Source organism: Carassius auratus, chromosome 3 (genome assembly GCF_003368295.1).
Source record: "Carassius auratus strain Wakin chromosome 3, ASM336829v1, whole genome shotgun sequence".
Lineage (NCBI taxonomy): Eukaryota > Metazoa > Chordata > Actinopteri > Cypriniformes > Cyprinidae > Carassius > Carassius auratus.
The window spans coordinates 4,671,450-4,685,902 of record NC_039245.1 but is presented as its reverse complement, the minus strand read 5'-3'; the positions used below and the strand labels follow the sequence as shown (position 1 = coordinate 4,685,902).

Below are 14,453 nucleotides of genomic sequence, written 5' to 3'. Positions count from 1 at the left end.
TAACTTAAATTTAACTGATTGTTTACTAATCCCAAACTCTTGAATGGCAACATACTGTACATTTAAAAGATTTTCCTCAAAAATAAATAAAGTTAATAGCAGATATTTTCAGGTTTTCTATGACGTGTGGGAATTCTGTTTTATATATACACACACACACACACACACACACACCTTGATGTTCGGAGTGTAGAGATTTCTCAATGAAGTCAAAGCTGCAGAGAGCCCTTCTGTACTGTAGGACACCCACAGCCCCTGCAGAACTGAAGAGGAAACCCCAACCTTCTTACTCAGGCCCTGCGTCCAAGAGACAATGTAGTTAATAAAAAAACATCAATGGTAATCTAACAGAAACCTATTTCAAAAGCATTTATTTACTGCTTTAGTCCAGTTTATGCTAACAGCTGTTATAGTTAGCCTAACCTTAAAGATGTGAGCTTTAAGAATGTGGTGGCCAAGTTCGAGGGTCTGCTGTCGATTGAGCTTGCTGTCTTGCCGTGAAAACCAGAAAGCAAGCAGTGTGTGGCCACTCCTAAAGAATCATGGGAAAAGAGACAAGACGAGGCTATATGAGATTGTAGCTATACCTCTCAGACATTGACACAATGTTCACATTCCATTTTACTTCAGGATATATGATATGAAGAAAAAAATGTGGGGCAGGAATCCATGAAATATTCAGAAGACACTTTAGCTTCTCACCTGGGGTCACAGAGGAACTTGGTCTTCTCTCCATCCTCTCTCCAGATGAGCCACTCTCTGAAGGACGGGTGGATGAACATGCGCGTTCCATCGCGTCTTTTCACCAGGAAGGGCGAAAGGAGTTCAGACCTCTGCTGGAAATCGTCCCAGTCCATGGCCGCTCCACGCACCATGCCGGCGTTCACGGCACTGTACGCCTGCTCATCAGTTAAGGGGTGTAGAGAAGCCACGGCCACGTTAAGCAGCGGAAGAACGCGCTCGAATGACGACTGAGTTGGGAAACGCATGTTCAGCTGCAACAAGTAAACCTCGGCCAGATTCACCGGAACCACCTGCACACAAACACCATGCTTACAGTTTCATCAAAATAATAATAAAAGACAACAAATGCTAAAAAGATGAAACATAACACACACACACACACACACATACATGTATATATATATATATATATATATATATATATATATATATATATATATATATATACGTATATATTTACATTTTCTTTTAAATTGCAAAATCTAAATGAGTTTAATTTACCCTATTACTTTTTTCATAGAGTACATATTTAAAATGAATCATAAATAATTAACACCACATACATACTACGAAAAGCTATAATAAAAAAATATTACAATAAAATCATACCACATACATAACTACGAAAAGCAGAAAAAACAGCACACATAACTATTAAAGGTAAAATCAAATATGAAAAAATCTCAAATGAATTAATAAAATAAAGTAAAAATAACAAACCAAACATATTGAAAAGCTATACAATAAAAAAAGTTAAAAACAAAAATACGCTAAATAAAACCCACAACGTACAAAAATGAGGCTTTAGTCAGTTATAAAGTTTCTTTTATTTTAATTATCATTTCTGTCATGATGCATTAGGTAATAAAGGTAATAAAGGAGGCCCCTGACCTTGAAGCTGGAGCTTTTGAGCACCAGGTAACCCTTCTCAATGAGGTCCAGCGTGAGCTTCAGGTAGAGATACGAGCCCCGGCTCAGACTCTTCAGATGAGTGCTGAGTTTGGTGAAGGCTGCGTTGTCCAGCTTGCCATTGAGAGCCACGTTGTTCTGGATCTCCTGACTGCAGTGAAGCCGGTGCAGGATGTAGCCCTGCAAGTCCGAGTCAATCGCATCACTTTCATCCAGACGATCCAGAGAGATACGGTGGAACGGCAACGGACGAGTTATATCCTGAGATCAAAAGAAAACATTTATGAAAGTAAATAAGTAAAAAGGATGGAAGTATGGTTAGATGGATGGAATACAGACCTGCAGTGTGGTTCTGACAGTGACCACCAGTTTAAGCCAGGGAGGGAAACGCTCAACGGTTTTGCACAGGAAGGAAACAATGGTTTCTCCATAATCCGGTTTATGAAACTCTGCCTCATTCAACCCGTCAATCACAATGAGGAGATTCTCCTCACACGCAATCTTCCTCTCTGTAAACATTGCATGTGTTCAATATTACATATATGTATGTCAGCATAAGAGTGTGCAGGAACACGCTTACGCACCTCGGTGCAGGATCTCCAGAGGCTCCAGCAGGCCCCGGCGGAGAGCGTTGAAAGGGTCCTGGACGCAGGCGCGCAGGCTGAGTGTGCTCTGCAGATGCGGCTGGCGGAGCAGCAGATCTCGGTAGGCCTGCATCTGAGGAGCCCTGCATAACAGCGCTGCCACATTATGCACAAACTCAGGCACCAGGCAGGTGTATGCGTTGTCGGACTGACAGTAATGGTACGCCACCACCTGCGCATGAGAGAGCAGATATAAGCTGACAAACATTTACATTCACAGGACAGCATTACATTCATATTATTAGAGCATCAGGCACTACTTCTGTATATATGCCAAACCCGACTTAGCCATACTTTTCACAGAGTAAAGCTAAATGTAAAATGTAGGTTAAGACAAAGAAATAGACAGAAAAAGGACACAAATATTTCCAGTCTCTGGGATTTAGTGCAGGAACTGCTTTCAGCTCAAAAACACAATGAATATTAAAACTACAGAAAGATTCAAAGCTCAGGAATTTTGCTTTGATGAAGGCCTTTTATTGATGCATAAAACATCATGGAGTTTGAGTGCATCGATGGCCTTATTCCAATATTCTAAGACCGCTGCTTCCCTGGATTCACTTCATCACGCAGTATACTGTATATGTGTGTGTGTGTGTGTGTGTTCCAAAGCTTGTCATCATTAGCAATGCAGACTCTGAGTATATCTAATGGCTGTGCCGGGAGACTCTGCGCATATAAATATTTGATGTGGCAACAGAGCCGCAATAAACCATTGGGCTTAAAAGAATAGAGAGAAAAGGAAAGCACAGAGAGAGAGCGAGACAAAGAGGAGCAAGGGAGATTGAATGGCAGGCTGGGTATATGCCCGCCCCGTAGATTATGTTGGTATTAGTTGGCACCTGAGAAGCCAGCCTTCTGAGGGCCTCCTCCTGGCGTCTCCTCATCTCGGGCGTCCCAGGGCAGCTGCTCCCACCGACCAGAGTACCGTGAGCGGACTGAGGCTGGCTCGAAGGCAGTGTGTCGCCATCTGAGAGGAGGACAAGACATGCATGTATGTGAACAAAATGCTATTGACATTTTAAGAGCTGAAGATATTCCCTTTAAAAAAATAAAATCAAAAATAGTTTGCCTAGGAATGAAAATTCTGTAATTATTTACTCAGCCTCAGGTTTAAACCTGTATTCTATAATTTTATTTTCTGTGATCAATTTTTCTTTAGAATATATATATCCATAGCCATAAATTGATCTTGTCAGTAAACTGTGTGACTAATATGTATTTTACTCACTGTGACCAATCAGTGCAGTATTGTGCTTCTAAAATCATAAAAAAGATCATATCCATAGAAGCAAATTCTCATCAGTCATAACTAACTAAATGTTTTGCAGGATTTTAAGCTTCAGAATTTCAAAGCATTTACCAATAAAAGAAAAATTGCATAAAAATGTGTGATATTAGAAGTATTTTTTTTATTTTGTAAAGTAAAAAAAGATTAAGTATATTCTAAAACATATTTTAATAAAATAATATACATATCAATCTAAATTACATTTGAAATCTACATTATTATGAGTATGATAAATTCAAACTATAACTAAAAAAAACTATTTTCCATTTTAAGTTTCAGAAACACAAAAAACACGTAAGTCTTCTAAAGCCATATGAGAGTTTAATGTGAGGACTGACTGGAATTGAAGATATTTGATGAATTGGTATGAATTAGTCAATTATTTGCTGGAAGTCTTCCAGGAAGTGCTGAAAGTCTCAGGTTTGCATCTCAGATAATAATGACCCCATTATTTGTATTTGTTACTATACATTTTTTCTCTTAGATGCTTATTAAATCTTAAGCAAATGTGGTCACAGTTAAGTGGTTTTGGTCTGAATGGGTCCACTCACGTTTTGGGGAGGCGTGTGGACTGTCAGAGGGGATCTGTCTCATGCGGGTCCCATGGCAGCTGAGGGCCACCAGGCGAGAGACGATGGCCGTCTTGCCGAAGCCCACGTTGCCGACAATAACGACACCTTGATTGGCGGTGGTCTCGCTGCGGCGCAGACAAGCGTCGACTTCCTGGAACAGCCATTCTCGACCGGTGAAAACCGCTTCAGGGGTCAGACTGGGCACCTCGAAGAGAAGCGGCTTTAGGGCGATGTCCGGTGGCCGGTATGGAGCAAAGCGCACTGCATTGTGGGAAGCATTAGGAAATACTGTCAGTGAAACGGGGTTTATACAAACACACACAGTATATTTATCCTTCCAAAACCTCTTTTTCTTCATGTTTCTCTTTCTTCTTACAGTGATTTGATCCATCAAAGAGAAAGTTTAACAATTCACTTTCAAAAATGAAAACCTCTTCACAATGCAGTAATCATTTTTTAACCAGCAGAGGGGGATGCTTTATCTGAGAAAGGCCAGGACTGGCAGCTTACGCAAGCCAGAGCGTCAGTGTGAAACACCATGAATCAATGGTAGTCGACGGGGTGCCTTGACCCATTAATGCATGGCAGAAAATACATCTGAAATAACAGATCAGCCTCCATGCATCAAAAAACAGCCACAGAGCTGTCACGGAGCCGTTGCCGTGGTTACAGGAGCCCGCCCCTGGGGATGCTTGATGCCTCTGTTCAGAGATTATCTGTCAAATTTATTGCACAAAGCAAAATGTATATCCATCAGCATATCAATCCACCATAATCGAGATCCTTAATATAAATTAAAAACAATCCTCATCTAATATTCATATTCAGTCTTCATTATTATTTTACGGATCATACATATATATTATCATTAATCCCAATTACTGATGAAATATTCAAGGTGAGTGTCATGTAGAAGCAAGACAGGGATATTGGGAGGAAATCTTCAGCACGATTAGCATAAATTATGTATAATTTCCTGACTGTACAGGATTGTGCTGCAACAAGTGTGATAAAGCATATTATGAGGTTAATTATCCCTCCATTGCATGTGGACTATTAATTAGCCTTAGAACATATCAGTTAATTATCTATGCATTAGCATAACAGGATGGGCAGATTTATGCAGAGCTAGGTGCCCTTTATGAGCAAAAAAAATGGATGCTGGCAGACACTATAGCAAAAAGGGCAAGAAACAGAGACAAAGAAAGAGAGAGATAGAAAACCCGGGGCAGCCGAGCAGTAAAACGGCTATAAAGAACTAGAGACAACCAGGAAGGTTATAATAAAGAAGGAGGAAAAAGAAAAGTGCACTCATTGCTTTTCAGTAGCAGGTTCACATGTTTGAGCATCACATCACTATGAACCCTTTTAACAAAATATGATGATATGTTTCGACATTAATTAACATTGTAAATGCAGCCATTACTGTATTATGTGTTCATTAAAAAAAAAAAAAGACTACATTTTGTGATGTCTGGCATTAAATGACAGTACACTAGTTAACTGTACTCCATAAGGGGTTCTAATACAACAGCAGAGGAATTGATGGCAAATTTCACATCTTTCTCTTTTCTGACCAATGTTAGCAATCTCTCTATATTTTTGTTTTCCCTTTTGTAAGGTCATAGAAGCTCAAAAATGTGAAGAAGGGGTGTAAATAAGCACACAGATGCAGTCTAGCTCCACTGCTTTGTCATCCTGAACTAAACGGGCTATTTGGTAGATTGTGAAAGCTATCGGAGTGCAGACTGAATGTGAGAGGAAACCCAGACCTCCAAGGCATGATTTAGGATGTGTGGAGCCTTGACTGTGAGCTTTAGACAGCAGGCTGAGTTCTGACGGATGAGCCAGAGCTAATGCTAGTAGGAAGTCAATACATTGATCTGGACTGGAGACAGATTACGGCACAACGGGACGAGGGGGGAGAGTGGTCCGCAGAAGAGCTGCAGAGTGTGTTGAGGGTCTTAATGGGACATGAGTCAAGAGTCAAGACACACACACAGATGTCAATTCAATTAACATTATATTGCAAAGATTCATTATTTTAAATCTCTTATTTTGCAGAATTCTATTTTGGTTTCCCCTAAAGTCCACTTTCCACTCTTAAGACTGCAGTATTTCTACTGCACATTATATGTTAGTATGCTGTTATGATTCTCTTTGTATGTAAAATAAGTAGCAACACCCCCAAAAAGCTGCTGAATAATAAAAAAAGTTTTGTTTTTACATTTTTGGTCAATAAATAATAATTCCATCCTTTCTTTCTCTTTCTTTTATTATCTTATAGAGCTGCTTTATAGTTTGCTTCATAACGAATTAACTTTACAATACTGTTACTGAATTCAATTGAACTGTATGATGACACAATTTTGTTTTTCAAGCTACTTTACAGCTAAAATTGTATTTTTTCATAATGCAACATTAATACTGCATGCTATATTCTTGTTTATTACAATGAAGCTGCTTTGAAACAGTCTGTATTGTATAAAGCGCAATATAACTGGACTTGCACAGAATGAGTAGGTCTGTGTTCACTTGTGACTGGTAATATGCAAGGTGTGGTGAAGTGAAACAAATGAAGAGTGGAAGAGAAATAAGTATATGTGGTCACATACACATAATAAATCTGGGGAAAATATACACACCTCTAATGTCTGCTTGTCCAGAGCGGCTGAAACTGGAGTTCTGTCGTGGCATACGCAAAGACGTGCGCAGTGGAGCCTGTCTCTGCTCATCCAGGTATGCAAGATCCTCCAGGTGAGCTGAACTAGTGGCTGTGTGTGTGTGTGAGAGAGAGGGAGAGAGGGGGGAAAGAATTAGGCTACTTTTTTTAATTTTTTCTCTTTTATTTTGTGTGTGTGTGTACATTGATGCTTAAGCAATATTATATTTAAAATATTCATTCCAATCAAGTACGTTAAAAAATGAACACTGAAATAAATTCTGAATTTAAATAGAAAATTGAGAAAAGGAGAGCGAGCGAGAGAGAGAGAGAGAGCGAGAGAGAGAGAGAGAGAGAGAGATTGACAATCTCGATTTAAACTCATTCCACCCACATACATATACAACAATAACAGAGAAAAACAGAAACCAGTTATTATGCATTTCCTCATTTAAGCAGCCAAGCAAAAAAAAAGCAGCAAACATATTAAAAAGAGCTTGTTGTTTCAAAATCAGGGAAAGTTTTCAACATCAGTAATATGTCTACTATAAGTTTAATTATGCCTGAAATTAATCAACTATCAACTTCAGCTATGAAGTAAATCTGGCATGGTATTTTTGTTTAATAAACCATTTACCATGATAAAAGATTAATATCAGATTGTACTTGGACATATGCTTTGTTAGTAAATGATTACAGAAGTACCATGGTATTTGTATTTAACTTCATTCATTACAAGCTTTTACTGGAGTGACTTACATACAAATGATGGTACACAAAGCTATTTTACAAGGAATTCCGTGAGAAAACGGTGTTATTTCATGGTACTATCAAAAACATGGTACTAATACTAAGGCTCTATTTGTCGTTAACGATGAGTCAAACCTTTTGTCAAACTGAATGAGAGCTAGTGTTTGCCTAGCTTGTTGTTATTAGCTTACATGAAAGTGCATGCATGAATTCTGATTCGCTTTTTAGCTTTGCTAATGAGGAGGAAAGTTCATGGCGGCTTGATACAGAAGAATATTAAGAACACAGTGGGTGGCCACTGAATTTAACAAACAGGAACAATAATGTTGAAATCCCTTTCGGAGCAAATTTTTCCAGCTGATGAATAATAATAAAAAAAATATTGACCAATCAGAATCCACCTGACTTCAAAGAATTCAAGATTTTAAAGCAACAGACTACATAAATGCACTAATAAGCAGAACATTACTGTCTGTTGGTGTGGATGCTAACAAGGTTACTGTTATCTTTTTAGGTTTTGTTCCTGTTGTGAACAGCCCTTCTCTGTAAAACTGACAAAAACTATGGTTATCATTGTAAAATGTGAAAAATATCCTAGACACCAGTATTTCTTCTGCCATAACTGTGTTGCTGGATTGACAGCTGCTTGAAATGCGTCACAATGACTTCGGCTCCCATCACTGAACTAGTGTTTTACTGCAGTTAACACTAAACGTCTGAACATGTGCACATCTACATCTATATCTCTAACCTGGTCTGAACATGGAGATCTGTTTGTGTCCTTAAATAATACTATGGAAGATAAACATATAATAGCTTATGCTTTTCTAGGCGATCGGACTTGTGATTATCACCTAAAAAAATTACTTAAGGTGCTGCTACATTTACTTTCGTCAAGCGAATGGTCACATGAGGGCAAAAGATTTCCCGTCCAGATTTCACAACTGTTTCTGGCTGCTCACATGGTGAGCATTCTCTTTGTTGATGAGCAGAAAGCTGCTTGGTCTAAAATTATAAGTTGTGCTTCATACATTGCTACACTACTGACAACAGACTACTTTTTTGCCCAAGAAATCGCCAAAATGTGACCACAGCTTTAGACTTATAAAGGGAATAAACATGAGCCATTTCAAGAGATAAGAACATTTGAGACTTGGTAGTGTGTTCTTTTAATGTGTGCCAATAAGAACCCACCAGAAACACCCTAGCAACATATTTTGCATTTTTTATGCATAGATATGTATAGACAGTTGCCACATTCAACAACTTTAGACACGCCGACACTTCTGTCATCTTGGTGAACGGTTAATGTGCCGTCACTTACAGTAAAAATCAATGAGTTTTGACGTGGACCTCCTTGCTTTGTTGTAACGGGGCAGCATCAGGAGCTGGGAGCTGCTGCAGAGCTCAAATAACCCATAAAGATGAGAAGAGGGGCACTTCTATAGCTCTCACGGTAATCACTACTTTTACTGACCTTGACATTTTAAAGGAACTGGACACACGTGTTTGTTGACTTTTAGGGTCTGGATTACGCAGGATATTTCCTCTCTTTGCAGTTCACCATTCATGAACAGAAGAAGTGTTCAAAGAGCCTCAGCTGAATGAGTTTCACACAAGCTGACTCCAAATATTCACCCGCGGTGAAAGATGAATGTGAGTGTTTGGAACTAACGGGATTTGAATGAGTTTTGACGAGCTCAGCATAATATGGAGGTTTCTGCCATTTTACAGTTAATCTAGGGTTAAATTACAACTGGAATGAAAATACTGAGTTTCTGAAATGACTCAAAGGAAGCAAAGCAACAAAGGTGTAGGCACATATTTTCTAGAAGATATTGCTAAGATAAAGTAAACTGAATGTTTATAAAAATGGATAGTCCCACCAAATCTGAAAAAAATTTAATTCAAGTGACCATTATTTGCTAGCCTACAGTTAGGTTATCAAATTATATTTCTTATCATTTATTTTACCATATCAACAGCAATAATAATAATAATAATAATAATAATAATAATAATTCTTGTTGTTAAGAATATGATGCAACATTGTAGCCTATACTTACTGTATTTAATTTATGTACAGCAGTATATTATTGTAGGCTAAACAAATTATGATAACATTAATTCGGTTTTATTTTCAGTACAGATGCACTAGTACTATTGTGGCAGTATGTCTGCTCTTCACAGTATGTCAATTTCCAACTTAAATTTCAGCGTCTTTCTTGACTCACTGTTTCACTTGACTGCCAAAAGTTTAATACAAATTGTAAATAATTGTACAGTATGCATACTGCACATTTATATTTCACATAATATTTAGACATATAGTATTCTGACATATTCATACGGTATTCTAAGCTTAGCCATAACTGAAAAACCAACAGGTGTAAAAACGTACCAGCCACAGAGTTGGGGCGGGGCATGAGGTAGAGGGGGATGGAGTGGGCGGAGTGAGAGACGGAATGCTCCAGACTCCTCTCTGGGATTTTGTTGAGGCTGTATGTAGAGGCGGCCATGTTTTCATCCACCCGATAAAGAAAAGCGTCTGCACCCATTGACTTCTGTGCCTGCCAGAGCTTCAGGCTGCCCCGTGAGCCCTCGCTGTGTTTACCTCCATGCTCGGCGTTCTCTGAGTAACTTGTGAGCGTTGCTGCATGAAAGCAATGAGACATTAGAAACAGAGACATTTTTGTATTTGTACATCAATGATCAGCATTCATTTCTGTTCTTCAAACAACTACAGAATGTCTCTGACCTATAATGCCGCTGTCTCGGCTCTCCAGGGTGGAGGTGGGACTCGTGATGGATCCGTAAGCACAGTCTCTGGTGCCCATGTTACCCGGGGCTCCAGCGGGTAACGTGGAGCAGGGGCTGCCAGGAGGGGGCGACGCTGTGCTGCTGGCTAAACTAGAGCATGGGCTGATCCTCTGGGTCATGGAGATGCCCTGAACATCACAAGAAAGAAAGTTTCACCCTCAAAATTACAGAGTTGGAGAATTACAGTAACTCCAACAGAGGTAGAGTGTTTCTCCTCTCTTTCCACAAGAATCACAAGCAATGAGCGGAAACCAACAATTGTTGCTTGGTTTCTATTTTGTAGCCATGGCTTAAGCTTGTCCATCCAAAGTATAATCTCACTGGCTCAAAATCCTACTCCAAGTTCTATAATAAATATGTGGTCAGCTCTGAAATAACTCATAGCTATATGTTCAAAGATCAATAAATAAACCATTAATAATAATAATAACAGTACTACTAATAATACATTATTATTATTATTATTATTATTATTATAGGGTAACTGTTCTTCAAACTTAGCTATGAAGTACTTCTAGTTTATTATTATTATTATTATTATTATTATTATTATTATTATTATTATTATTAATGCTGTCAAACGAATAATTGCATCCAAAATATTTTTTTTTATCTAATATATGCATGTGTACTGTATTGTGTATATATAAATACACAAACATATATGCATGTATTTAAAAAAATTTTTTTACGTGTGTGTGTGTGTGTATAGATATATACAGGTATATAAATAAATCTGAATATTTTATATATAAAAATGTTTTTGTATATACATGCATGTGTGTATTTATACATACATAATACAAATAAACAATACACATGCATACATATTATAGAAACAAAAACTTTTATTTTGGATGCGATTAATCATGATTATTCGTTTGACAGCACTAATTATTTTTTTTTTTTTGATGATTATTATTATTAATGTTATAGTTTGTATTGTTATTTGTTATTATTAAATAATAAGGGGGTATAATAAATAATAACAACAGCAAATAATAATAATACAAATAATTATAATTAATAACAAATACAAATAATGCTCATATTCATGTACAAAGCCAGGATATTGCAAGTTTTTCTAATAAACAAACATAAATACATGCATTATCTGAAGGTGTATTCACACACTCACTGGAACTCGTGCATGAAACACTAACAGCACAAATTTGTTTAAACCTTTGGTAAAACCACTAACTTAAATTGTTCCATTCAATTCAACATGGCAATTTACATTTGAATAATTGTACAAAGAACTGAGATTTACATGCTTGTGTTTCATGAATGAGGCCGAGAATCTCCACTCATTGTTACACTGCAGAAATGTAGCATCTCCGAGGATTTTTTGTTAGATCAGTGCACCACTGCTTATATATGAGGGTCCTGTTCCAGAAAAGCAGCACTGTTGCATGACTTTCACACACAAAAATGCCCACAGAAGTGGAAATCTGCTGACTGGTATTTAATGATACAGTCCTGTCCCATATTTCTGCTGAGGACTGCACACTCATGTGGAATTATCTCTTTTTATTGGCCTGGGCTGACTTAAAAAAATATTCCTCTGTGACTCATTATTATGTTATTTAATATAATTTTACTGGCTTTATAGTATATGACTGAGAAAACCAAATGCAAAGAGGAGGGAAATAAGAGTATTATTTCAGCATGTTTGGTCGGCTGCAAAACATGAGCTACACAAACAGACCAGGATGGTGGAACATTTTACCCCGTAGGAAGAGAGAGCGAGAAAGACAAAGTGAGAAACATAAACAGACAAAAAGAGTGATAATGAAATGAAGTAAAGAGAGAGTAGAAAAGAGACATGGAAAGAATAAGAGGTTAAGCGAGTTCATGTCTGACTCCGGGTCTGTGGTGGAGGGCACATTAATGACTTCATACAGATGGATATGAATATCAGTCCATCACTAGTACTTCTGTCCAGAAAGTTGCTTTAGATAATATGTTTCTTGCAATCACAAGAGATCCACAGCTGCAAACCAAGAGGATGTGCTTTCATAAAAACTGATCACACGTGAAAAAGGTTCTGATTCACAAACTAGTGTCTGATTCAACAAATTCAACAATTTTCACAAACAATTACAAAGAAACAACAAGCATCACATTGAATTAAAACATTCATTTTTAAAGTAGAAAGACTAAAATGTTTGCCAGATCTCGGACTCGGTACTATTAATTCCCAATTATGTCTAAATAGCTCTACACCATTTTTTGATCAGCTTTGAATTGGTGTTTAAGAAATTGTGGCCTTTCGGTGACCATGCTTGCTTTGCAAAACAGCTCTGTGGAGGTCTTGAGAAGCTCTGCCCAGCTGTGGACGGCAGGAGTTTTACATTTGTGCAATACATTCCTGAAGCCAATGTGTTGGATCGATGAGATCAAGCTCATTCATTCAGCATCTGAACCGAAAACATCCTCTCCACTCTGTTTCACCAAGCATCGCTGAAACAAGGTAACATAGCCTAAATCTATACATTGATGTTCACTGATTTTAATCCCATACTGTATTTGTAGCGATTTCGTGATACAGTTTGACTAGATATGATGTTCAGCTTTGATGTTTTTAAGTAGTAAATGTATTCACGCTCAATTGCAAGAGTATAGCCTAAAAAAAACCCCTTCATACACACACACACACACACACGCATGCACCCTCGTCTCTCTCACATGCAAGTCAGATCAATCGCGGCAATGCATCACATATGCTTAAACTTTTATGTAGCCATGCAACAATAATTTCAGCATGAATTCACTGTATACACTGGGATGTGATGTTGTGATGCAATTTTTCAAACGGATGTTTCACCTAAAATGGACCGCAATGCAAATGATGCAAGCCAAATACAGCGTTCTATTGAAAATGAATGTATGCATTTCTGCCGTACCAAACTGCAATGAAGCAACTGGTCTGACTGGGGCGTCTCTCTTCCTCACGCACGGCACACGTGCACACACAAACACACACACACATACACGCATACGCGTTTTTGTGAAAAACTGGTACATATAAAAAATACCTCACATATGGGGACATGCCTTTTTAAAGCAGCTAGAGCCAAGCTGAAAACAGTTTTAGGTTGCCAATGGTTTTGTTATGACAGTAATCTGTTAAGATTTTAATTTAAAGCATATTTTTGCACAACCAGATTTTTAACCTACATATGAGTACAAATATTAATTTCATCACCTTTCAGGACATATAAACACACATACACTGATGTCTAAATCATACCTACATATTGGTACAAGATTATCATACTGATTAAAAAAAAAACTGTTTTGCTGTGAAGAACAGAGTTTTACTGGAGACAACTCAATAAAACAATTTTCACAAGTGGCCATTGCAAGCTGTCCATTTGATCTGCATTTCTTAGTTCTAAACATGCTGAAATAAACCACCCTCTAAAAAATCTATTTGTTTTGCAGAAATTGTGCTTATCCATACACTCACTAAAGAAGAAACAAAGGGCAACCTATAACATGAAGTAAAGATCTACTACCAAATTCACAAGAATGGTTTTATTGCTGTAGCAACAAGCAACATTTATTATAAAACTGCATCTTAAATCGCAGACACAAACAAGCATGTGAAAACATTCAGTGTTGTTTTTACATTTTTTTGCTAAACTCAAAGAGGCAATTATAAAGCCTTAAATTCATTTATTGATTTAAATTGATTTAAAAGGATAATTTAAAACTATGACTGTTTTTCAGTGCCTCAGGTTCAGCCAACAGGCATGAGACACAGTTCATCATCCCAGGAACTCGACAGCGGAGTATGATTTATTATGAAACAGCATCCCAATTGTAGAAACAAATTATAAAAAAAACAACATGTGAAAACATTGAATGTTACGCAATGGAACTGGCGTCCCGGGAACTGATGCCTTAACAAAATTTTGGGTAAAACTTTATAATAATGTTCAGTTATAAGTCATTTATAAATGATTAGATAATGATGAACTAATAATTTACAAAACATTCTATACACTCACAAGTTATTAAATAATATGCTAACGATTTACAAATCTGTCATAGGT

At 37.5% G+C, this 14,453-nt stretch overlaps 1 protein-coding gene across 2 annotated transcripts in view; it reads right to left on the bottom strand.

Annotated features, from left to right (window-relative positions):
• Positions 1 to 14,453, bottom strand: part of LOC113044264 (protein TANC2-like) — a 42,741-nt gene that overhangs the window by 16,389 nt on the left and 11,899 nt on the right. For both annotated transcript variants that reach the window (XM_026204089.1, XM_026204081.1), the window contains exons 3-13: positions 10,331 to 10,520; positions 9,974 to 10,225; positions 6,806 to 6,934; positions 4,140 to 4,421; positions 3,140 to 3,267; positions 2,238 to 2,469; positions 1,993 to 2,162; positions 1,636 to 1,914; positions 703 to 1,034; positions 424 to 532; positions 175 to 297 (exon numbers count right to left, since the gene is read on the bottom strand). In XM_026204089.1, the coding sequence (XP_026059874.1) occupies positions 175 to 297; positions 424 to 532; positions 703 to 1,034; positions 1,636 to 1,914; positions 1,993 to 2,162; positions 2,238 to 2,469; positions 3,140 to 3,267; positions 4,140 to 4,421; positions 6,806 to 6,934; positions 9,974 to 10,225; positions 10,331 to 10,520 (2,226 nt within the window). The remainder of the gene's footprint in view (positions 1 to 174; positions 298 to 423; positions 533 to 702; positions 1,035 to 1,635; positions 1,915 to 1,992; positions 2,163 to 2,237; positions 2,470 to 3,139; positions 3,268 to 4,139; positions 4,422 to 6,805; positions 6,935 to 9,973; positions 10,226 to 10,330; positions 10,521 to 14,453) is intronic.